Source organism: Myxine glutinosa, chromosome 7, assembly GCF_964187855.1.
Source record: "Myxine glutinosa chromosome 7, kmMyxGlut1.1, whole genome shotgun sequence".
Taxonomy (NCBI): domain Eukaryota; kingdom Metazoa; phylum Chordata; class Myxini; order Myxiniformes; family Myxinidae; genus Myxine; species Myxine glutinosa.
This window is the reverse complement of record NC_136267.1, coordinates 117517567-117543410: the sequence shown is the minus strand read 5'-3', so window position 1 is coordinate 117543410 and position 25844 is coordinate 117517567. Positions and strand designations below refer to the sequence as shown.

General features: G+C 43.1%; 1 protein-coding gene across 4 annotated transcripts in view; it reads left to right on the top strand.

Moving 5' to 3' along the window:
* Nucleotides 1-22228, top strand: part of LOC137431525 (guanylate kinase) — a 73435-nt gene extending 51207 nt beyond the window's left edge. For all 4 annotated transcript variants that reach the window (XM_078782194.1, XM_068122922.2, XM_068122921.2 and 1 more), the window contains 4 exons: nt 6616-6754; nt 18088-18172; nt 18766-18851; nt 20726-22228. In XM_078782194.1, coding sequence (XP_078638320.1) covers nt 6616-6754; nt 18088-18172; nt 18766-18851; nt 20726-20758 — 343 coding nt within the window. In that variant the 3' untranslated portion in view covers nt 20759-22228. The remainder of the gene's footprint in view (nt 1-6615; nt 6755-18087; nt 18173-18765; nt 18852-20725) is intronic.
* Nucleotides 22229-25844: the final 3616 nt, after the last annotated feature.

The following is a 25844-nucleotide window of genomic DNA, read 5'->3' as shown; positions in this document are numbered from 1 at the left end:
TTCCATACTGTAGAAGAGACCTCGTTTCGTGCTTGTGCTTGTCGTGTCGTGTGTGGTGTCGTGCTTGGGAAGTATTGTAGGTTTGTGATAGGACTGGAGACGGATAGTGAAAGGCTGAAGAAGATCTGTGAGCGACGTTTGCACAAGGTATGTGTCAACGTGCTCTGCAGCTTGTCAGGCCAAATCTCATAAGGCAAATGACTATATTGGTGATTGTCTTAAAAATGGAGTCCAAGAAGTTATGTGCAAGAAGTTATGTAAGTAAGAGAAAATCCTAGGGCCGCACAGTAAGCACAACACTTTTCTCTGTTTTGTGGTATAAATGATATTGTTACGTTTATGGGGGGTAACTCATGAAATACCTTAGGCCAGGTAGGATTGTGTAGATTACCATGCTCCGGATGTCGTGTAGCCACTTCCTGTAACTAAGTAGGGCCGGATGTTCGGAGTAAGTGTGACGTGTGGCCATACGGAGGGTGGCTCTTGTCCTATGTACACGATCAGTCGAAAGTTTTAGAACACCTCAATTTTTCCATTTTTTATTGAAATTTACGCAGTTTAATGTCCAGTGAATAACCTGAAATGGTACAAAGGTAAGCAGTAAACTGCTCGAGGTTAAAAAAGAAGAAGTTTAGGTTAGCAAAAACGGGAAAATAATGTAAATTACACAGTTATATTGTAAAAAAACAAAAAAAAAACTTTATTCAGGGAACAAGTAATGGGTTAACAAGGTACAGCTGTTCTGCAGCAATGTAAGTAAATTAAGCCTTGAAAGTTGATGCAAACAATTCCTACAGGTGTCCCAACCTCTGCTGATTACTTGATTACAAACCCCCTGTCTGTATAAAAGCAGTATTGGAACAGACTGTTATTACACCCTCTGAAGCATTATTTGGACAATATTGCACTGCAGGAAGTAGTATATTGGAAACTGGAGGAAACTCTGACAGGAAGAGTTCTGGCAGACCCAAAGCCACAACAGAATCAGAAGACAAAGTTTCTGAGAGTCAACAGCTTGCGTGATAGGCGGCTCACAGGACAACATAGTCCTTGGGCCAAACCTGAAAATTTGACCCATCGGTACCACCTCTGGTGGCAAAGCCTCACTATGTTTTTTTTGATAGTTTAGGACCTACAGATGATGAATTGAGGTGATAGCAGTGTGAAATTGGCAGCTTTCTGGTAGTTTTCACCTCTCAAACATCACCCTACCGCTATAATTTGAAGCCCAAAATTTGGGGGTAAGGGAAACTAAAATGACTGTAGTTTCGCTCTGGATGGGTCAATCTTAGCAATATACCACTCATAATGTCCGTCTATGTACCCTCTATCTAAATCAAGAAGGTTTATGCAAAATATTTCATTATGTAGGTCACCAGAGGTCAAAAGGTCACCAATTTTAGGGGGTGTCCAAAATTGACCATAGGGCAAGTCATGTTGCTAGAATAAAGTAACAAATCACCCAATGGTGATTTAAACACTTGGAATGCATATTTTAGAGGTCTTCAGATGATTCTAAGGTCACATTATTGAGTTCCTTTTGCAAAATTTTATTTCAGAGCAATTGATTTTGAACCATTTCTTGTAAATACCTAAAATCCAGGGTTTCGGGGGTAGGGGAAACCATAATGACTGTAGTTTTTGAGTGGATTGACCAAAATTGAAAATCTAATACTCAAATTGTATCTCTATGTACCCTCTATCATAATCACACTAGATTATGCAAATTATTTAAATATGTAGGTCATCAGAGGTCAACCAAAGGTCACAATTCTAGAGGTCACAAAAATATCCCAGAAGAACATGTATTTGAGTAAAACACAAGTAATGAATGAGGGAATGGTGTCTCAATAGTTGTAGAATGCCTATTTCTGAGGCTGTGTGAGACGATTCTGATGTTTTTATTGACTCATTTTGGTTTATAAATGTGATATTGATATAAAATCTGCTTATGATTTCCAGGGTTTCAAATTAACGCATGCTCCTCTTAGTTTCGAGTTTACTCAATAGATGGCAATAATCAAGCTTTTGTTTTAAGTTTCATCTTGAGAATTTGATCATCAATGTAATCCATCTTTTCACATCTTCTAGTTGACATACGATCAAACAATGCAGGTAAGATTGTAAGGACAACTTCCTAGATCTAAGACAGGCTGCATCTTGTAACCTTACATGTCATAATATAAACAGAAAGGTGTAATTAACAGCATTAATTCAATTAATTAATTCAACATGTGTTATTCTCTGTGCATTGCATCATTTAGGTCTAGGAAGAGGGAGTAATCATTATTTGTTGTGCATTCAGTTTTAAATTGGACAACTTTTCCATGTTATCAATTCCTTCTTTCATGGTGTCTTTTAAATGCTTTAATGGTATGTTTCACCTTTAGTTTTCTTTATAACGTTCCAACAATTGTAGCCCCAGATTTAAGCTTACAATTCCTAGAAATATTGAAAAGAAATTTATAATAACCCAACACTATTTGCATTGGGTCGTAAGTTTTTGCTTTGCTTATCACAGATTCTTCATTGAGAATGACCCAACAGTCACAACATCAAAGAAACGATGGACGCTGGCCCTACCTTACCACCGAAGAGAGCTCGACTAGACCCCTCCACTGCCGTTTGCCTTCTAAACTGTGATGAAAAAGACCCTGGCGCCAAACTCACATCGCCACAGGACCTAGTGTCATGAGAAACGCTTTTGAATGCTGCAACTATTAGAAAATGTATCCCAGTCTTAGACTTAGCAAAGGACCTTCCTGCTGGGGAAATTCCCCCAATACGGTATCATCGCCGATGTCGGAGTCTTTTTACAATGAAAAGAGACCTGGACGCAATAGTGAAAAAAGAAATTACGAAGGAAGAATCTGCTGCGGACATTTTTTCGAGGCAGCCGCGGAGAAAAAGCATTAGTACGGGCAGAGTATATGATGCCACGTGTATATTCTGTCTGAAGGTTAGGTATCTTAAAGGACAAAATACAAGAGAACGATGAGTGCAATGTCGAGAGCTGCGTGCTGACCAAACAGTACGGGATGCTGCTTTACGAAAAAAGGACACTGGGATTCTAGCCCTCCTTGATCGAGAACTAGTGGCAGCAGAAGCTCATTACCTCCGCACATGCTGTCGTTTTTACACAAAGGAGGATCATGAATTGTCTCAAGGGGGTAGGCAAGACATTGATGATCCTGAGACTAAGTATGCTAATGCATTAGAGCAGGCAGAAATTGAATTGTTTTCTTACATTCAAAATGACTTCATCCTTAACCCAGATATCATTCCAATGACACATCTAACATCCAAATTAGCTACTAGTCTTCTTGCTCATGGCATCAAAGAAGTGAAACCATTAACAAAGAAACACTTACGCAGAAAGCTAGAACAAGAGTTTGGCGAAACTCTCCGGTTTGTAAATGATACAAACGGTAAACTTCTGGTTTATCCAGCAAGCCTGAAATCTGACCAGCGTGCAAAGGAACACTTTTCCATGAGAGAGGAATACAACATCGTCTCGTCCCAGGAGGAAGACAATGTCTTGACAAAAGCAGCCTTACAACTTCGGAAAATTGTCAGAGCGCAGGAGATAAGTAATGAGTGGCCTCTGGATACTGAAATAAAGAACTGTTGTGTTCCCGAGCCTGTTAAAAGTTTCTTCTGCACACTACTAACCGGAGATAGAGGCAATAACATTACCTAAAGACATCTAAAATATAATTTCTGGAAGTTGATATTACTTTTTGTTCATTTTCACTACTTTGTTTTAGTAGAATAAGTTGTGCTAACGACGATTTTGGCAGCCTCTAAAATTTGTGACCTTTTGACCTCTGGAGACCTACATATGGACATAATTTGCATAATCTAGTGTGATTATGATAGAGGGTACATAGACATACAATTTGAGTATTAGATTTTCAATTTTGGTCAATCCACTCAAAAACTACAGTCATTATGGTTTCCCCTACCCCCGAAACCCTGGATTTTAGGTATTTACAAGAAATGGTTCAAAATCAATTGCTCTGAAATAAAATTTTGCAAAAGGAACTCAATAATGTCCCCTTAGAATCATCTGAAGACCTCTAAAATATGCATTCCAAGTGTTTAAATCACCATTGGGTGATTTGTTACTTTATTCAAGCAACATGACTTGCCCTATGATCAATTTTGGGAACCCCCTAAAATTGGTGACCTTTTGACCTCTGGTGACCTACATAATGAAATATTTTGCATACACCTTGATTTAGATAGAGGTTACATAGACGGACATTATGAGTGGTATATTGTTAGGATTGACCCATCCAGAGCGAAACTACAGTCATTTTAGTTTCCCTTACCCCCAAATTTTGGGCTTCAAATTATAGCGGTAGGGTGATGTTTGAGAGGTGAAAACTACCAAAAGCTGCCAATTTCACACTGCTATCACCTCAATTCCTCATCTGTAGGTCCTAAACTATCAAAAAAACATAGTGAGGCTTTGCCACCAGAGATGGTACCCATATCTGGTCTGGCCCATGGACTAACAGCTTCAAGCACAGCTTAACACTGGTTGAAGTAACCAAGTCTCAGTTTCAACTGTGAAGAGAAGACTTTGAGCTGCAGGTTTGAGAGGTCGAGTGGCAGTAAGAAAGCCATTGCGAAGATGGCAAAATAAGAAAAAGAGGCTTGCCTGGGCCATGAAGCACCGCCAGTGGATGACTGAAGACTGGAAGAAGGTCTTATGGACCGATGAATCAAAATTTGAAATCTTTGGTTCATCACGCAGGGTTTTTGTACGTCGTCGAGTTGGCGAAAGGATCGTTCCTCAGTGTGTGACACCAACTGTCAAACATGGAGGAGGAAGTGTGATGGTCTGGGGCTCTTTTCCTGGATCCAGAGTTGGCGACTTGCACAGAGTGACTGGCATCCTGAACCAAAAGGGCTACCACAGCATTTTGCAGCGCCATGCAATACCCTCTGGTATACACCTAGTTGGTCAGGGGTTCATGCTACAGCAGGATAATGACCCTGAACACACCTCCAAGCTATGTCAAAACTATCTTCGAGGAAAAGAACAAGACGGTAGGCTTCAAATCATGGAATGGCCAGCACAGTCTCCAGACTTAAACCCCATCGAGCTGGTTTGGGATGAACTGGACAGAAGGGTAAAAGCAAAGCAACCTACAAGTGCAACACATTTGTGGGAACTTCTTAACAGTGTTGGGAAGAACTTCCTGAACAATATTTGATTTCCATTGTGGAAAGAATGCCACGAGTGTGTTCGGCAGTTATATCTGCAAAAGGTGGCTACTTTGCTGAGTCAAAATTTTAAATTAAATTTTGTTAAACAAAATGATTCTACGATTTCTTTTTTAACTCCAATTGTTTATTTGTTCTATGCTTAATTTCAGAGTACATTGAGACATTAAACTGTGTAAATTTCAACAAAAACTGGAAAAATTGAGGTGTTCTAAAACTTTTGACCGGTAGTGTAGGTAGGGTTTAAGGATAAATCCCCTGTATGTAAGTGCCTCTGTGATTTTTCCCTTGTTCCTTATGACACTACACCACACACGCTACCAGCCAAGCGATCGGAACGTAATTATAATAAGCATTAAATAAAGCCACTGGATTCAGACATTGAATTACTGCCAATGACGCCACCAGCCAAGTCATCGCAGGGGCAGATGAGAAGTGATGATTGGTCAAGGCAAGATGGACTCTTTGATTGGAGCATGCACGGACGTCATCAGATGACGTTCGAGACCGGGGAACAAAAAGGCGAAGGGACCGCCATTTTGTCTCTCTGGCGCTGGGTTCTCGTTGCGTGCGGTCGCAGTTCGTGCTCGCTCTTGGCGGTGGCATTCGCTCGCTCGCTCTGTTCCTGGCTGCGTAGAGGAGCAGATGCATCCTTTCCCTGATTTGTTGATGCTGGCTTTGTGATGGCTGTGTGCACCTGAGAGACCTCGGTGCTTTGTGGAGCATGGGACGAGGACGGAACAAGGGCCTGCTCGCTTCACATTCGGCGGTTGGTGGGGTGAACGGACTTCACGCCGAGGGCGTGTTTTCCCACGTGGGGACCCGTTCAAGGACCAATGGGGTTCAAGGGCCGCTCAAAGCTGAGTACCAAGCAGACAAACCACACACATTTATTAATTTCATTTATTTCTCCTCTTGTGTTGTATACGAGTTCGTATGGGGGCGCCCCAATTAGGAATTAGATTTTACCGTGCATATCTAGTTACCTGCATTAATTTTATTAAACACTTTATTTATTGCATTTTTATTCCATGTTGGCCTTGTTTAATTGTCATGGTTCGAGGACACTACAGTGGAATCCGTGCACGCAAGAGCTTTGCTAACCTCCGCTCCCGCGCGTGTAAAGAAGAGCCGCCATTGTTTGAGTGAACGCCTCGGAGTTAAAGCTCGATTGGCTATTCGTCCCCAGGGGTGTTAACCCCAGGGAACACGACAATATTGTGGTTGCTATGTTCTCATTGAATCTAATGAATAACTTATCCATCTTGGAGTTGAATCATTAACAGGTTATTTGTTTCGAAGGGGAATCAAAACTCCATTTTTGAACAGAAACGGTTCAAATGAGTAAACTGTTTTTCTCGTGCTTTTCTTTTTCTGCAGCAAAAGTGCTGTGAAATCCGTTCAGGAACAAAATCGCATCTGCATCCTGGATGTTGATTTGCAAGGTGTAAAGAACATCAAGACTACGACCATTAACCCCATCTACATTTCTGTTCAGCCCCCTTCGCTCCAAATATTGGTTGGTGTCATCTCGTGTTTATTTGGAGTTTCCCAGGAATGTTGCACCTCCTATCTTGAGTTTAAAATTGGAGGTGAAGAGTGATTTGTTTAACTGCTTGTAACGAGTGAATGACCAGACTCGGTTGTGTAATGGTTAGATTAGAGTGTCCTCTCTGAGTTTGAGAGGTCGACGGTTCGAACCCTGGCCGAGTCGTAACAAATCCACCAGTATATCCCTTGCCAAGAAGCTTAGAGCCTTGCTTAGGTAGCACTCAAACCACAAAATGCATGGTAAAGAGTACGCTACATCAAAAATCCCCCAAAAGTGAGTGAATTATCTGGACTTCAGAGATGTTTTTTTATAATTCAATAAAAACGAGGCTTGTATATGAAGTTACATTTGAATGGAACAAAAATCGAATCAAGATGATACGTGATGGTGCGAGCAGTAGCACCGGGTACCCAGTAAGGCTTCTTGTAGCGCTGCCAATGTGTAAACAAGAAGTGAAATATTAACGAGGGAAAAACAAGAATCAAAGTAAATAGTATTCAAAGTTAATTGTTTATGAAATGGAAAAATAAAAAACGACTCAAAATTACTTGACCTTATCATTTGTGAAATCATTCCACTTTACATTCTTGTATGCAGGAATTTATCCTCAAGTAACAACATAACTTTGGTGAATTTATGCTCAAGAAACATGTTCCTAATTCCTTAGAACGAGACCAAATAGTATCAAGATTGGCGTTCATGGGAAGGAGGAAATTACTCCTTTTTTGCCCCTCTGAATGCAGAGAGAAAAGATTATGTCACTGGTACCCAGTGTTTTGGGAAGTGACATCACTTCCCTCAATCTCAGCGGCTGTGTTTGTGTGAAAGTCAAGTCTGGAATTGTCTCGTGTATCTGTCTGCATGTGTACGATTTGTGTCGCAGCTTCTCTACGACCCTTAGAGCCTGTAAGAAAAGAGGGTATAATTCCCTAATTCTTGTGGGAAAATCCGTATTCTTAGGGTTAGGGATGTGCACTTAATGCTGCAGTAATGATATACCTTCCATAGTGCCAACGAGGACGTTTTTGTCACCGAACTTCACTCCATAATTTAAAAAATCGATTTCTATCTCTGCTACATACCATCCATGTTGATATTGGTGGAATGGTTTGTGAAGGATCGATGAGCAAGATAACCGCTGCCAACATGTTGATTTTAAAAAACTACGTCATTGCCAGTAAATTTAAACGTTTTGGCAAAGGTTGAACTTACACTGCCTTCCATCCACATTGAGGAGGAGTTACAATACAGTGCCTTCAGAAAGTATTCACATCCCTTGACTTTTTTCACATTTTGTTGTGTTACAGCCTGAATGCAAAATGGGTTAAATTGAGATTTTTTTTGTCACTGATCTACACGTGATACCCCATAATGACAAAATGGAATTTCTTTTTTAGAATCTCTTGCAAAATAATTAAAAATTAAAAGCTGAAATGTCTTGTCAATAAGTATTCAACCCCTTTTCTATGACATTACAAATTCAGCTCAGCTGCCTCCAATTTCCTTTGATCATCCTTGAGATGTCTCTACAACTTGATTATAGTCCATCTATGGCCAATTCAATTGATTGGACATGATTTAGAAAGAAACACACCTATCTATATAAGGTCCCACAGTTGACAGTGCATGTCAGAGCACAAACTCTACCATGACATCCAAGGAAGTGTCGGTATAACTCAGAGATAGAATTGTGAGGAGGCATAGATCTGGAGAAGGGTATAAAACAATTTCTAGAGTGTTAAAAGTTCCCAAGAGTACAGTGAATTCCATCATGAGGAAATGGAAAGAATATGGAACTACCCAGACTCTTCCGAGACTGACCAAACTGAGCAACCGGGCAAGAAGGACCTTGGTCAGGTAGGTGACTAAGAACCCAGTGACTACTCTGACAGAACTACAGAGTTCGTTGGCTGAGATGGGAGAACCTGCCGGACCGACAACAGTCTCTGCAGCACTTCCCAAATCTAGGCCAGAAGGAAGCCACTCCTAAGAAGGCACATGACAGCATGCCTGGAGTTTGCAGGCACGTGAAAGACTGAGAGCATGAGGCAAAAAAAAGATTCTGTGGTCTGACAAAGACGAAAACTGAACTCTTTGGCCTGAATACAAAGCGCTTCGTCTGGTGGAAGCTGATCACAGCTCTTCACCCATCTAACACCCTCACTATCGTGAAGCATTGTGATAGCAACATCATGCTCTGGGGATGCTTTTCAGCGGCAGAGAACGGGAGACTTGTAAAGATTGGGAGACAATGAATGGAGCCAAATACATGCAATTCCTTGAGGAGAACCTACTTCAGAGTGGAAAACACCTTAAACTGTGGCAAAGATTTACGTTCCAACAGGACAATGACTCCAAGCATACAGCCAAAGCAACACTGGAATGGCTTCAGAACAAGAACGTGAAAGTCCTTCAGTGGCCTAACCAAAGCCCAGACTTGAATCCCATTGAGAATGTGTGGAAAGACTTGAAGATTGCTGTTCACCGACGCAAGATTGATTAAAGAAGAAGAAGAGAGAGTTGGGATGATTGATTAAAGTTGGTCCATGTTATTTGACAGAGATGTAGATGGAGTTGTCACTGTCGGGAGGACAGTAGAATATACAGATAAACAAGAGGTGGAAGTGGAGGGGAAGTCGCAGCCAGAGTTGTTCCTGGGGTTTGGAGGGTGTAAGAGCAGTACATGGAGAGTGAGAATTAGAGTTGTTGCACAGCGCAACTCCACCGCCAGGTGGATCATACCGGAGGAGACAATAGCCAGGGAGAGACACCAAGGAGTCAGAGACATCCTATGGGAGGAAGGATTCTGTTACAACAACAACAACATGCATTTTAAGGCCATTTTCCCTGCTAGAGCGGGGGTTAGCCTTGCGGTCCCCATGACAATCTTCTCCATTTTGCCCCATTTTCTGCATCTCCCCTTGTTAACCCCCTTGCCCGCATTTCTTCTTCGACCATCTTTAGCCAAGTCTTTCTCGGTCTTCCCCATCCTCTACTTCCTTCTACATTCATTTCCATCACTCTTCTCAACCAGTCACTTTCATCCTTCCTCAACACATGACCAAACCATCTCAACCTGTTCCTCTTCACAGCATCCATCACAGGCTCTATTCCCATCATCTTTCGCAATTCATCATTTGTCTTCCTCTCTCTCAACGATACTCCGCACATCCACCGAACCATTCGCATTTCCACTCTTTCCAGCCTTCGTTGCTGCTCTACGTTAATTACCCATGTCTCGCTCCCATAAATCATAACACTTCTCACACATGCAGCATAAACCTTTCCCTTCAGCTTCAACGACACTCCCCTCCTCATCAGCACACCACTCAGTTCCCGAAACTTCTTCCATGCACATCTCACTCTTGCAACCGTTGCCGAGTCTGATCTACCTTCTCCTAGGTAGCAAAATGTTTTCACACCTTCCAGCTTCACGCCGTCTCCAAGATCCAACTCAACATTTCCTCCATCTGCAGCTCCCTCTGTGCACACCTTACATTTGAATGTAGCTGCCACACTGGTTAATGACCCTCTCAGACCACTACATTTTTGATGAACCCACTCAGCGCACATAGTACATTGAATGGAGTTCACTCCGACAGTCCGAAACCCTTCCTGCACACAGCACATGGCCACTTCCCAGTTCTTTCCACCTCACCACATGCTTTACCGCTTGCCATCACCTTCGTCTTTCCTACATTCACCTTCAGACCTTTTGTCTCCATACATTCCTTCCACTTGTTCATCTTTTCCTTCAGTCCATCCATACTTTCCGCAATCAACACCAGGTCATCTGCATACAACAACTCCCACGGTAAACCCGCCTTTACATTCTGAAGCAGCACCTCCATCACAGCTACAAATAGTAGTGGAATTAGTACCGACCCCTGATGCACTCCCACCTTCACCTCAAACTCACCACTTTTCCCGTCCTTCGTCCTTACAGCTGTGCGCGCTCTTTTGTACATTGCCATCACTACTCTGATCAATGATTCCTCCACTCCTCACTTCCTCAATGCCCATGTCAATACTTCGCGTGGAACCCTATCGAATGCTTTCTCCAGATCAACAAACCCAAGAAACAACTTCTTCCTCTTCTCCATGTACTTCTCCTGCAACTGCCTCACAATAAAGAGTGCGTCTGTCGTTCCTCTTCCTGGCATAAATCCAAACTGCATTTCGTCGATCTTCACCTTCTTCCTTATCCTCCTCTCCAACACCCTTTCCAATACCTTCATTCCATGCTCCAATAACTTTATCGCTCGGTACGAGCCACACTCCAGAGGGTCACCTTTCCCCTTGTATAGAGGGACGAGGGTACTCAGTTCCCAATCCACTGGAATGCGGCCTTCTTTCACCACCAGATTACAGATCTCTGTCATTCTCTTCACACCCCAAGTTCGTGCTGCCTTCAACATATCTCCCACAACTCCCGTCGGCCCTCCCGCTTTTCTACTCTTCATTGCTTTTATCGCTTCCTCAACTTCCTTCTCAGTTATCTTCTCTGCCCGTCCTAAAACTGGGTTATTCTCTATGTTGCCATCCCATTCATTCTTTGTATTCAACAGCATTTCCATATATCTTTTCCATCTTCCTTTAATTCCATCTGGGTCCACAACGATTTGTCCCACTTCATCCTTCAAGCAACTCACCCCCATCACATCACACCTCTCTTTCGCTATCTGCTTTGCAATCCTGAATACCGCTCTCTGACTGTCATGTATGCAGTGCGTACGACATCTCTGTCATTCTCGCGTACGACATTCTCGCGAAGGTAACGCGTACGACAATTGATCGCAGTTTGTCGACATACTTTACATGGCGACGAAGGTAAACATCTAGACCATGACATCTTTCGGCCATATCGATGAATTCGACCCTCATGAGGGGGATTTTGACACGTATTCTGAGCGGTTGTCTTTCTACTTCGAGGCGAACGGCATTGCGACCGAAGGCCGGATGAAGGCCGTCTTCCTGTCCGTTTGCGGAGGTGAGACGTTCACACTCGTTAAAAACCTGATTCGGCCTCGGACAATCCAGGAGCTCACGTATGCAGAGCTCAAGGCCGCTTTGAAGGAACATTGCAACCCATCTCCTTCAGTCATCCTGTGTCGGTTTAATTTTTACATGTGCAGACAGCAGCAAGGTCAGTCGATCGCAGACTTCATTGCACACCTCAAAAAACTGTCACATCTGTGTGAGTTTGGGGACACAATCGATGACATGCTTCGTGATTTGCTGGTGGTTGGCATGTCCGATGACCGCACTCGTAGACGCCTGCTTGCTGAGAGAAGACTGACGTTCCAAAATGCCAGAGACACCGCCATTTCCATGGAAAGTGCTGAACGCAACGCTACAAGCATCGGTGCCACTCGCTCATCTGGTACCAGCCCTGCTGTGAATCGGTTGGATCATGTTCAGCCACAACGTTGGAACAAGGCTCCTCGTCAGAAGCCAGTGCAGTCTCAAACCCACAACAACTGTTTTCGGTGCAACGGAAAGCACCCTCCGGAGACGTGTCGGTTCAAAGATGCCACCTGCCATTTCTGTTCGAAAACTGGCCATATTGCTCCAGCTTGCATCACTCGCAAATCGGGAAAAGGAAAAGCTGCTGACAAGATTCATCAGTTTATCGGTTCGGAGGAACCCGAGCTTGACCAGGTGAGCTCTGTTTCCGACAACTCAGAATCGTATGACCTGCTTCATATTGATTCTCACCATAGGCGGGACCCTCTTCTTGCCAATGTTGTCGTCAACAATCGACCATTGCAAATGGAGGTCGACACTGGTGCGGCCGTCTCGCTCATCAGCCATGCTGTTTTCACAAACCTGTGGAGTGATGCTGACCGACCCCATCTGAAACCTACTACCTATGGACTCTCCACCTATACAGGTGAGAAGATTGTTCCCTGCGGTACATGTGATGTCACGGTGGGCTACGATAACCGTGAGTTTCACCTACCCCTGATCGTCATTCCTGGAAAGGGCCCTTCCTTACTCGGCAGGAACTGGTTGAGCATAATTCGACTGAAGTGGGAAAGCATTCATCAACTCCGGGCAGCCAACGTTTCTCGTACCGCAGCATACACACTCAAAAATGTGCTGGATATGTACCCGGATGTCTTCAAGGATGAGCTTGGAACCTTGAAAGGACATACGGCTAAACTCAGGGTTGACCGGGATGCCAATCCTATATTTTGCAGGGCTCGCCCAGTCCCTTTCGCCCTGCGTGAGCGGATTGACAAGGAACTGGATCATCTTGAAAATCTGGGGATCATCGAGCAAATCCAGTATGCCGAATGGGCGGCGCCCATCGTTCCGGTCATAAAATCGGACCAGTCCATCCGCATATGTGGAGATTATAAAATGACCGTGAACAGGTGTTCTTCATTGGATAAATATCCAATCCCGAGGATCGAAGACCTCTATGCTCGTCTCACGGGAGGCAAGACTTTTACGAAACTCGATCTCAAATCCGCCTATCTACAGCTCTGCTTGGACGAGAATTCGAAACAGTATCTTACCATCAACACGCATCGTGGGTTGTATAGGTACCACCGACTTAGTTTTGGAGTGAAATCTGCACCTGGAATTTATCAGCGTGTCATGGACAGTTTGTTTGCCGCCGAACGCAACGTCGTTTGTTACCAGGATGATATTCTGGTTACTGGTCGTACGGACGCGGAACATCTACAGAACCTGGAGAGAGTTCTGAAGAAGATTTCGGACTCCGGCCTACGTTTGCGTCGAGACAAGTGCAAGTTTATGGTGCCATCAGTCACGTACCTGGGTCATACGATTGATGCCGAGGGTCTACACCCGACAGATGAGAAAGTCCGAGCTATCAAGGATGCTCCTTCTCCACGAGATGTGACCGAATTGAAGTCATACCTCGGTTTGCTTCAGTTCTATGGTCGTTACATCCCGAATGTGACCGACGTTTTGGGCCCCCTTTATTGGCTTTTGAGGAAAGGAGTCTCCTGGAGCTGGGGGTCTACTGAACAATCAGCATTCCAGACCTCTAAGGATCTGCTCAAATCGTCCAATGTTCTCGTTCATTTTGATCCAGAGAAGGATCTTGTGCTGACATGCGATGCCTGTCGGTATGGAGTGGGGAGTGTATTATCGCACGTGATGCCTGATGGTACGGAAAGACCGGTTGCATTTGCATCCAGAACGTTGTCCCCGGCAGAGAAAAACTATTCCCAACTTGACAAGGAAGGATTGGGAATCGTTTTAGGCGTCGGCAAATTTCGCCAGTACCTTCTTGGACATCATTTCACGATTCGCACTGATCACAAGCCGCTGATCAGTCTGTTTGGTCCAACTAAGGCGACATCTGACACACTACCGCCCAGGATCATCCGCTGGTCCCTGTTTCTCGCTGCTTATGACTACACCATATGTTATAAGCCCGGTTCGTTTATCACAAATGCAGATGCCATGAGTCGGTTACCCCTTCCAGAATCCGTTGATGATTCGCCTACACCAGGATCCATTATCGCACTGATGGATCATCTGGAAGATTGTGCTGTCGATTCCGGCCAGATCCGCACTCATACTCGACGAGACCCCGTTCTGTCCAGAACTGTCCAGGCTGTACAGCTTGGATGGCATTTGCTACCTGAGGGTGACCCAGATTTTGCGGCTTTTAAAGCACGTAAAAACGAACTCAGCGTGGAAAATGGTTGCCTACTCTGGGGATGTCGTGTCGTGATCCCGAAAAATCTGCGTTCCAGGGTCATGGATGAAATCCATGACTGTCACCCCGGGATTGTGAAGATGAAGTCACTCGCCAGAAACTATGTGTGGTGGCCGAATCTTGATGCTGATATCGAACATCATGTTCGACATTGTTACCCCTGCCAGAGCACCCGGAATACACCTGCGAAAGCGCCACTGCATCCCTGGGAATGGCCCAGCGAACCGTGGCATCGCCTACATCTCGATTATGCCGGGCCTATTAACGGCAGCATGATTCTAATAATTACGGACGCGCACACAAAATGGATTGATGCCTATGTGACGCGTGGTACTACGTCAGCCATTGTCATCGAAAGACTCAGACGCTGTTTCGCCACTCATGGTCTGCCCAGGATGATCGTGAGTGATAACGGTTCGTGTTTTTCCAGTACCGAGTTTGCCAAGTTCACACGTCGGAACGGCATCAAACATAAGTTTGTCAGCCCACATCACCAGGCTTCAAATGGCTTGGCCGAACGATCCGTGGGAATCATCAAATCCGGATTGCAGAAACTTCAGGAGGGAACCCTGGAAACAAAGCTGTCTCGTCTCCTGTTCAAATACCGCATCACGCCACAATCAACAACCGGTGCAGCTCCGTCTGAGTTATTGATGAAACGACACTTGAGATCGACACTTGACAATCTCAAACCAGACATATCATCAAATGTTTATCAGAGCCAGCTTAATCAAAAGTTGGTGCACGATAAGACGTCCAACAGTCGATGTATCAACATTGGAGATCCAGTGTTTGCCTGAAATTTTGGTGCAGGTGCGACGTGGCTACCGGGAGACATCATCGAGAAGCCAGGTCCACTGTCCAGTGTGATTCGCCTGCAGGACGGCCGCGAAATTCGTCGACATCAGGACCACATAACCTACCGTCACTGTGAGTCGATGGAGCCTGTAGCATCGTCACAGTCAGGACAACAGTTCGACCCGCCACTGCCGGAGATCGGCGTGGCCGCTCCAGCCGGCTCGGATGCCCCGAAAACCTCTGCAAACGCTACACCCTTCGTGGAGACCAAAGGAATCACCTCGGACTCTGTATCCACTGGTACACCGCGACCCAAAGGAATCACCTCGGACTCTGTATCCACTGGTACACCGCGACGCTCAATGCGTGAGAGAAAAGCACCCGACCGGTTGAATCTTTGAAGATGTTTTTTTTTCACGTTGACACATGTTCTATTTTCACGTATTTTCATTATTCTCATAACCGTTTGCACACATATTTTCACATGGTTTGGAAATGTTGCTTTTGAAATGTCAATTCTGGAAATCTAGCACGTATTGCTCTTGGTAATTTTGGACTTAAAGGGGAGGATGTCATGTATGCAGTGCAAATGTTCACCATTGTATCCCTACACCGGGACCGGGTTGTATCCCTACGCCAGAGCTCGGATGGCGCTGCTGTGAATCGGGCCTTGATCGGCAGAGTGAATAAACGCGTACGACAATTGATCGCAGTTTGTCGAGATACTTTACACTGACCCTCTTCCGAATCCAAGCGTTCTCCGAACATTTTCCTACATGCCTCCTGCGCCTTTGCTACCTCTTTGTTTGCAGCCTTCTTGGCTGCTTTATAACTGTCATGCTCTGCTTTTTCTGCTCCCGTATCCTTCGCCTTCTGCCACTCCTTGAACTTCTTCCTCTTCTCGTCAATCCTCTTTCCAACTTCATCATCCCACCACCATGTTTCCGAGTGCCTCGGTGGTCCTTTTGTCCATTCACATACCTCACCAACGGCTCCCAACAGACTATCTTTCATTGACATCCAACCACGTTCAAGCTCAACCACATCATCCTCTACCCTACTCAGCCTCTCTTTTAGCGCTTCTGTTAATTAAGGATTCTGTTAATTAAATGATATCCAGTTTATCGGCAGCGGCATAAATTGAGAGATCTGTCAGGTTGGAATGTTGGAGGTCCACACAGTTAGGGACAGGAGAGAGGAACTGCTGATAGGACGTAGGGATGTGGAAAAGAGTAAGGAGAAGGTGCAGTGCAGGGAAACCAGGGAGGTGTGGGGAGAGGGCGAAGCTGAGAGGGTGAGGAGCGGGGCAGGGAGGGAGGGGGTGAGGAGAGCTGAGAGAGTGCAGGATGAGGAGTGAGCAGATGGGGGGGTCGGGGGGGGGAGGAGGTACTGACATGGAGGGATTTGACACCATGAATGAACGTGAAGGGGAATTTTTGTCATGTGCACGTAACCTTTGCAAAACGGATTCCTCAGGATTCCCAGACTGGATAACCTGTGACAGACTTCCTGGGTGGGGTGGTGGTGAGAATGTTTTTGGTTGAAGGCATGGAGGAAAATTCAGCTGTAAATGAAAGAGGAGGGAGGCTGGATGAACTAAGCGTTCAGGAGTGAGGAGATTTGGGGAAATAAGCCTTGTGAAAGAGAAAAGAGAGAGATTTTGATGAAGAATGAATGGTTGTACCTGATGGAGTAATAAGCAGAGTGAGGCATTTAAAGATGATCTTTGGGAGCGCTTTTTATTTTTTAATATTGTGAAGAAATTTTAAGGAAAAGAAATGTTTTCTTCGGTTTGGGAATATTGTGAAGAATGGAGAGGGAGATGAGATAGAAGGGATAGGAAAATGAGTAACTGAGCACTGAGATTGGTGTTTGGATTTTATAAATGATGTTGTTGTTGGTTGTTGGGGTTTTTTGTCAAGATTTGTCCTCGTGGAGAAGGAGAGATTTTTCCTGGGGGGGGATTTTTTTAGGGCACTAAGGAAATGGATTGAGCTGAGGGATTAATCAGTCGTAACATTAAACTGGAATAAGAGTGAAAGCGATGCATAAAAACAGGGGAAGCACCCTCTACTATCACAGGTACTAGGCCTGACCCAACTATAGAGACAAATTAAACGATTCAACACAGCATAATACGGTTTGGGACAGAAAATTTGACAAAGAAACTACTCCAACTAGTACTTTAATGGCCCCAAATATTAACATCACCTTGTGGTATCGGCTAGGCCGTAGCCTGCTAAGGGCCCTAGCCTAGCCGCTAAGGAACGTTTTGGTCAACTCACTAACCGGCTGGCTAGGCCTGCTGACATTTGACTGGAGGAGACTGAAATTTTGAATTTGAAGAATAACTCGCGTACTCTTTACAAAAGACAACGAGGAATCTTTCAGGTCCACCAACAATTGGATGCTGACAGCACACCCAGTTTAACATCGATCTAATGGACGACGCACGCGTTGATTCATCACTCTGCATGTCGAACACCAGGGTCACAGTTTATAGCTGGGTCAGGATTCAGAAACCAGGTTAGACAGCTCAGAAGTGAGTGTGCACACCTCAAGGCCATCCTGCCAGCTTATGTTGTTGTTGCTTAATTCCACTCATTGAAAGCCAATGAGCCTCTCACTCACTGCAGTGCAATACCGAAACTTTTGAGCACTTTGTATTTTTTATTTACCACTCATATGCCAGGAATATGCTTGTTGAGTTGCGTTGATTCTTATTGTTTAACACAACAAACCCTCATTGTTTACGCAATGATAACCAAATGGGATTGGCCTTCTTGTTTATCTTTTACAGGAGAGACGTTTGCGTGGTCGACAAACTGAAACGGAAGACGCCATCCAGAGACGTTTGCAAACTGCAAGCCAGGATATGGAAATGAGTAAGAGACGTAACAAAACATTTTACTCTTTCCCAAGGTGGTTACCCAAAAAGAAACGGCACTTTAAAAATGTCTTCTTTTTTTTTTTTATGGTATCTGTTATGTGATCCGGGTGCAAAATGTAAAAACAACTTGGCCAATGCGAACCTCCCTCTCCTGGTTTCTGACAAATTAGTCGGTGTGGAGTTGCAAAAGATCCCCTCCGAAGGCTTAATGCTCGAAACGTCAGCTTCTCCATAGCGGTTAGCATACCTGGATCAATGATGTAAGTTCCATCCATTGATCTACCTGTCTGTCGAAACAGACCCGACACTAGCCTTAACTAGCAAGACAAGTTCCTCATTCTACTTTTATACATGTCTGAACTTCCTTCCTTGGAATATACCATACTGTACAGTTTTGGTTTTATCTGGTGGGCTCAACCACACCTACCTGTGTTTTCCGACAACTCAATTGTCCAAAACCCTTGATATTGTACAATAATTATTGTACAATATCAAGGGTTTTGGACAATTGAGTTGAGGATAATTGATCTGGATTCGAGATTTCTACCGGTATTACCCAGAAAATATTTTGTTTTTGTTTCTTTCCAGGCAAGGAACAGGGGATGTTCGATGACGTTATTGTAAATGATAATTTGGAAGACGCATATCTCAAGCTGAAAGATCTGCTGAAGGAGGTAAAGTTGAAGTGACGTGTTTCATGATGCTGTAAAATGAAAAGACGCTTAAAAGTGTGGATGCCCATTATTATGGCTTTTGTTTTCCATGTTTTGGGAATTACATTTTGATAATTGTTGGATGTGATGGAAATGCAGTTTTTAAAAGTTTTTTTTAAAATGGTTTAAATGAGGTGCAGTAAAGATTGAAATATTCCTCATAAGTCGACCTTAATTGAGCTGCAGTGACAGAGCCAACCTCTCAGCATCACCTGACACAGAGAGACATCCTCTTAAGATCCCCAAACACATTGATCATTAAGGGAAAGTGGGCAAGTCCGGACTTAAGCGTGCATCTTGAAAATGTTTCTGCCGTAATTCTCCGTGGGCGAGACAAATTGCCCAAAAACACGGGGATACGAGTTTGATTTGGAGCTCGTCCAGTGTTTAGCATAAAAGGTATATTTTCTCAAACAAGTCACCATGAGGTTCCTTAACCAGAAGTGCTGGCAGACGGGGCAGCCGGCCTGGCTTCCTGAGAGCAACTGGAAGAAATCTGCCCATAATTTTCAACAATGCAGCAAAAGGAATCGAATTTTCTCATGTTAAAATTGCATGCATTCTATTCGTCCATGCAGAATGTCTTCAACAATGAAGTTTGATTTTTATGTGATTTTAACATTTGCACAAATATATTTGGGTACCAATGCAGAGACATTCTCAATTTTGCCACTTCTTGGCAGCAGTTTGAAACTCCCTTAGGGCAGGACTCTTGATGCGAGCTCGGGCAGCCAATTGGGTTGAGCTGCTCTTAATTGGCTCTTGATTTCCCACATAGTTTGATTTGGAGCCGAATTGCACCATGTAAGTGAAAGAGTGACACCACCTCGATGACAAGCAAATAAATTTATTACAAATTACGAGAACAGAAAATAACAGAATAAATAACCCAACGCTGTATAATTGTTAATTATAATGCTAAAGCCTGGTGTTGGTTTAACGGTTCAGGTGCAGGCTTGGGATCCTAGGATCCTGGGTTCGAATCCCGGTCGATCGCTGAATTAACGCCAGGGGGGTTGACTCAGCCTGTCATCCTTCCGAGGTCGGCAAATTGAGTACCAGCTTGCTGGGATGAATGATCCCGGTGTGTACCCCAATTTAGAATAGGTACACCGTATCCCTGCGCATTGTAAGAGGCGACCAAGGGTTGGCGTCAGGAAGGGCATCCGGCCATTAGAAAACAAACAAAAAAACATTGCCTCAAACAGGTAATGGGGCCCGCAAGGCTAACCCCCGCTCCAGCGGGGAAAAATGGCCTTAAAACGATCATTCATTCATGTTAATTATAATGCTGAAGGCCAGCAGGAGAAACTAGAGAACAGGTGGAAGGAATAAACTCAAATGGGGTTTGAAGGATTAAAAGGGGAAAATAAATAAATGGCAAAATCGGGCCTGATCTGACGATGCGGACAGTGCGAGGGCACGGGGAGCGAGAGCCGTGAAGAGCAAATTGATAGAGAAGTGACCATTATAAGCCAACTACTTGCACAATCGCTGCGGCGAATGATGAGTTGTTGGCACAGCAAAGACCCTGGGGGCGTCAGCAGTGCACAAGACGCTGCAGTGGGTTCAACAGAGGGAGAGCCCTGAGGGTGTTCAATACACATGAAGCACTGCTGTGGCAGCTAACGTTTGCAAACTTTGTTTGTTTTTATTTTGAAAACCTTGTACATTTGTTTTGCAAACCTTGTACAGGTGAAAAAGCCCTGAGTCGGGCAAATATTTAGTTGACGATGTGTTCCAGCAAAAGTGTTTGCCATGGATGTTTTGTGTGCATTCTCCCTTTTCTCACTGATTGCTGCTCACATCCTCTTTGTTTGAATTTCATTTTGCAGGAAATACAAAAAGCAGAATCCATACGGAAATGAAAGTTGTTTTTTTTTTTTTTTCCTTGAAGAAAATTTCAGAGATGACATCACAAGTGGAAATGATCGTCGTCTTTTGTATACACGTATTTAATAATTTCTATTGTGGGTCTGGGTCTGAACTTCAGGTCAACTTTTGAACTGAGACACTTGCTTTTATTCAGGTTTATTTCAGGAAGCTGTTATTTTCCCTTTTTACAATGAAGATGAATTTGTGCTGCTGCAATCATGTACCGCAATCAAGCATTCCACCCTTTATTACAACAGTTTGATTTACAAAGGCATTATTTTTGTCACAACTGTGACAATGTATTGAAGAACTCGCCAGTTCCTGTAACTTATTATACCTTTATACGTATTTTCTTTTTCTTTTTTTTATTAGAGTACATACGGTACGACGTAATTATCATACCTTGTAGGTATTGTTTTAGTTTACATATTTTTTACATTTGCAATGTTTTACTCCCATGTAAGAACTTTAAAAAGTTTTCTTTCATTTGCCCAGTTTTCCTATTGTCTTTGCTTGCAGTTCTAACAAAATCTACCTGTATCCATTCATGCGAGAATGTCCGTATTGTGGTTTCGGAACAAAGCTCTTCAAAAGGTCTTATGCAAAACTGACATATAGGATCAAAGGAAACAAACTTGTTTTTTCTTCCTCTTATGTAATCATTTGCTACTACTATCTGCGACTACTTTGATGGTAATAAATATTCCCACCGTCATGTGGGGTCGGCTGGAGAAGCTTTTTTTGCCCAAGTCTTTCAAGAACTGCCTGGCCAGACCTGATGTTCAACTGAAGGTGATTCTGGCAGGAATTTGGGTTCCGGTGATAACTCGCCGACTCTTCATGAAAAACGCTGATATATATATATATTTTTTTTTACATCTACGGATACCCAATGCTGACCAACGGGTCCTTCGGCTCAATTTCCTTGCAATGGACAGTAGACACAATGATACCTTGCTGTGTATGTGAAACACCAGGGTGAGAGATTCAAACCCAGGCGAGACAGCTCAGCCGCAATTTTAGTGCATTCACTTTCTTGTCGATAGTACATTCACTCATTCCACATGATTCAAATGCCAATCTGCCCGAAATGATGCATGGGCAGCACTCTTACCTTTGAGCCGTCTCATCGAGGTTTGATTCCCGACCCGATTATAAACTTGGAATCATGTTTCACTGGAAGGGAGTTTGTTCACAAACTCAGATTGGTCCTTCCACAAAGAAAAATATTTATATAAAGGCTTTGTATCCAGCAATATGTATATTACATCTGTTACTATAAAACATCGTCATAAAGTATTTTCAGGTCCAATTTTTATGAAGACTTTTGTTTCCTGGAACCTGTATCGATAACTGTGCAAACTCGCGTGAAGTTAGATCATTGTTTGTTTCTCTTCCTCAAGAAGAAAGATAATTTTCCACTTCAGATGCTTTTTGTTCTCTCAATAAACAACTTGGATTTATGAATGTCTGTGTATAGTACTACCCTCAGTCAGTGCTTCCCAAACTTTTTGACTTGACGACCCCTTTTGGTTTTCACCAAACCCTCGACACCCCCTTCCTCCCCCCCCCCCCCCCATTTTTATTTAAATAAATTTTACTCTGCACTCAAATTTACATTATTGCTCATGATCAGCTATCTCGTAATTATTCTACCTGGTGCATATGGGGAAGATTGAAATGTACGCGTAAAACTTATTTTATTGAAAATTTTCTAATGGACAAAAAATTATTGTCACTGTCTATGTTATATATATATATATATATATATATATATATATATATATATATATATATATATATATACCAAACCCTCGACATATATATCACGGTGTGTACCCCGGTTTAGAATAGGTACACCGTATCCCTGCGCATTGTAAGAGGCGACTAAGGGTTGGCGCCAGGAAGGGCATCCGTCCATAAAAACATTGCCTCAAACAGGGAACCATGATTGTCATGGGGCCCGCAAGGCTAACCCCTGCTCTAGCGGGGAAAATGGCCTTAAAACGATCATTCATTCATTCAATATTCAGTCATTATGCGACTCCATACTATCAGTGATGAACCGCCATTAAGGTATCCCATTCTTATTTGAAATAAGATCTAAAATTACGTACTGCTGGATGGCTCCTCCGGAATTTAGCAGGCAAGGCATACGTACGTGGCGGTGACGTCACTGCGTGCGCTTATTAGGTTGGAGCACTAAATAATTATATTCTGATATATATATATATATATATATATTATATATATATATATATATATATTATATATACATATTATATATACATACATACATACATACATACACTACCGGTCAAAAGTTTTAGAACACCTCAGTTTTTATTGAAATTTACGCAGTTTAATGTCTGAATGTGCTCTGAAATTAAGCATAGAACAAATAAACAATTGGAGTTAAAAAAATAAATCACAGAATCAATGCAAAGAAAGCCAAGGTGTCAGTGAGTACAGTTTCCTACACCATCAAAAGGCACTTTGAAACTGGATGAAACTCTGACAGGAAGAGGTATGGCAGACCCAAAGCCACAACAGAATCAGAAGACAAGTTTCTGAGAGTCAACGGCTTGCGTGATAGGCGGCTCACAGGACAGCAGCTTCAAGCACAGCTTAACACTGGTCGAAGTGAGCAAGTCTCAGTTTCAACTGTGAAGAGAAGACGTCGAGCTGCGGGTTTGACAGGTCGAGTGGCAGTAAGAAAGCCATTGCTAAGATGGCAAAATAAGAAAAAGAAGCTTACCTGGGTCATGAAGCACCACCAGTGGACTACTGAAGACTGGAAGGTCTTATGGACCGATGAATAAAAAATTGAAATCTTTGGCTCATCACGCAGGGTTTTTGTACGCCGTCGAGTAGGCGAAAGGATGGTTCCTCAGTGCGTGACACCAACTGTCAAACATGGAGGAGGAGGCGTGATGGTCTGGGGCTCTTTTCCTGGATCCAGAGTCGGCGACTTGCACAGAGTGATTGGCACCCTGAACCAAAAGGGCTACCACAGCATTTTGCAGCGCCATGAAAGCCCACAGAATCTTGTTTCTCACAGTCTGTGTCCTTTAGGTTCTTTTTTACAAACTCCAAGTGGGCTTTCACGTGTCTTTCAATGAGGAGAGGCTTCCGTCTGGCCACTCTACCAAAAAGCCTAGATTGGTGGAGTGTTGCAGTGATGGTTGTCCTTCTGGAAGTTTCTCCCATCAGCATCTCCACACAAGATCTCTGGAGCTCAGCCAGATTGACCATCGGGTTCTTGGTCACCTCTATTACCAAGGACCTCCTCCCCGGATTGCTCAGTTTGGCCCTGCGGCCAGCTCTAGGAAGAGTCCTGGTTGTTCCAAACTTCTTCCATTTAATAATTATGGAGGCCACTGTGCTCTTGGGAACCTTTAATGCAGCAGAAATTTTTTGTAGGCTTCTCCAGATCTGTGCCTCGACACAATCCTGTCTCTGAGCTCTGCAGGCAGTTCCTTCGACCTCATGGCTTGGTTTTTGCTCTGATATGCAGTCAGCTGTGAGACCTTATATAGACAGGTGTGTGCCTTTCCAAATCATGTCCAATCAATTGAATTTACCACAGGTGGACTCCAATCAAGGTGCAGAAACATCTCAAAGATGATCAAGAGAAATGGGAGGCACCTGAGCTAAATTTCAAGTGTCATAGGAAAGGGTATGAATACTTATGTCAATGTGATATTTCAGTTTTTTCTTTTTAAAATATTTGCAAAACTTTCTAAAATCCTGTTTTCTCTTTGTCATTATGGGGTATTGAGTGTAGATTGATGAGGGAAAAATTAATTTAAACGATTTCAGCATAAGGCTGCAACATAACAAAATGTGAAAAAAGTGAAGGGGTCTGAATACTTTCTGAATGCACTGTACATAGTATGTACGAAGTTATGGTATTTTAATGACAATTATATTTTTGTTAAACAATGGAGATAATTAGGTTCAAAGTTCACAATGCCGTTCACACACACAAATAATGTGCACACTGCACACGTTGAGCTTTTCAGTCATCCCAAACATAGATGTCAGGGATCTCCTTCAAATTACAATGTATGGCTCGTAGTAAAACATCGAAATTTCGCGATCTTCGTGTCTTTTTGAGCACATTTTGAGAATGACATTTTGGATTCTTCGTCGAATTTCACAACTTTTCTGTTGTTTCTTGGAAAAATGTTTTGGTGCATAATAATCTGGAGAAGTTATTCTTTCTATCCATATAAAAATCTCAATTTGGTCCTTGTGGTCATATTTGACTCTTCGGCTTTTTCTCGCGAAGAGAAATGCCCCCAAGTGTCTGCTTTTGCCAGAGCCAGTCACCAGAGGCAGTTATATAGTAGATATATATATATATATATATATATATATATATATATATATATATATATATATATATATATATATATATATATATATATATATATATATATATATATATATACTGAAACGCAAAAGAAACTTACCACCTTTGAAACCTTTAAATATCAACAATAACACTGCGTGTAGTAAATGTGTGAACTTATTTGTGGACAATAGTGTCCTCACTGTCAGACAAAACGGTCACGGATTGTCACTTGAACCTTCAATGGTCACTTCATAGCACAGCTGTTGAACAGCCGTTTTGACTGTCAGTGATTAGCCAAGAGGTACGGGATGATTTTAATGAGCTGCACGTGATGTCTTGATATTGGCTTTAAAAAGGCCAGTGCAAAATGGGCATTTTGACCGAAAAATTTGACCATTTTGACCAACTTCAAAAAGACCGAAAACACAAAAGAAACTTACCACCTTTGAAACCTTTAAATATCAACAATAACACTGCGTATAGTAAATGTGTGAACTTATTTGTGGACAATAGTGTCCTCACTGTCAGACAAAACGGTCACGGATGGTCACTTGAACCTTCAATGGTCACTTCATAGCACAGCTGTTGAACAGCCGTTTTGACTGTCAGTGATTAGCCAAGGGGTACGGGATGATTTTAATGAGCTGCACGTGATGTCTTGATATTGGCTTTAAAAAGGCCAGTGCAAAATGGGCATTTCAATCAACATGCCACGATTG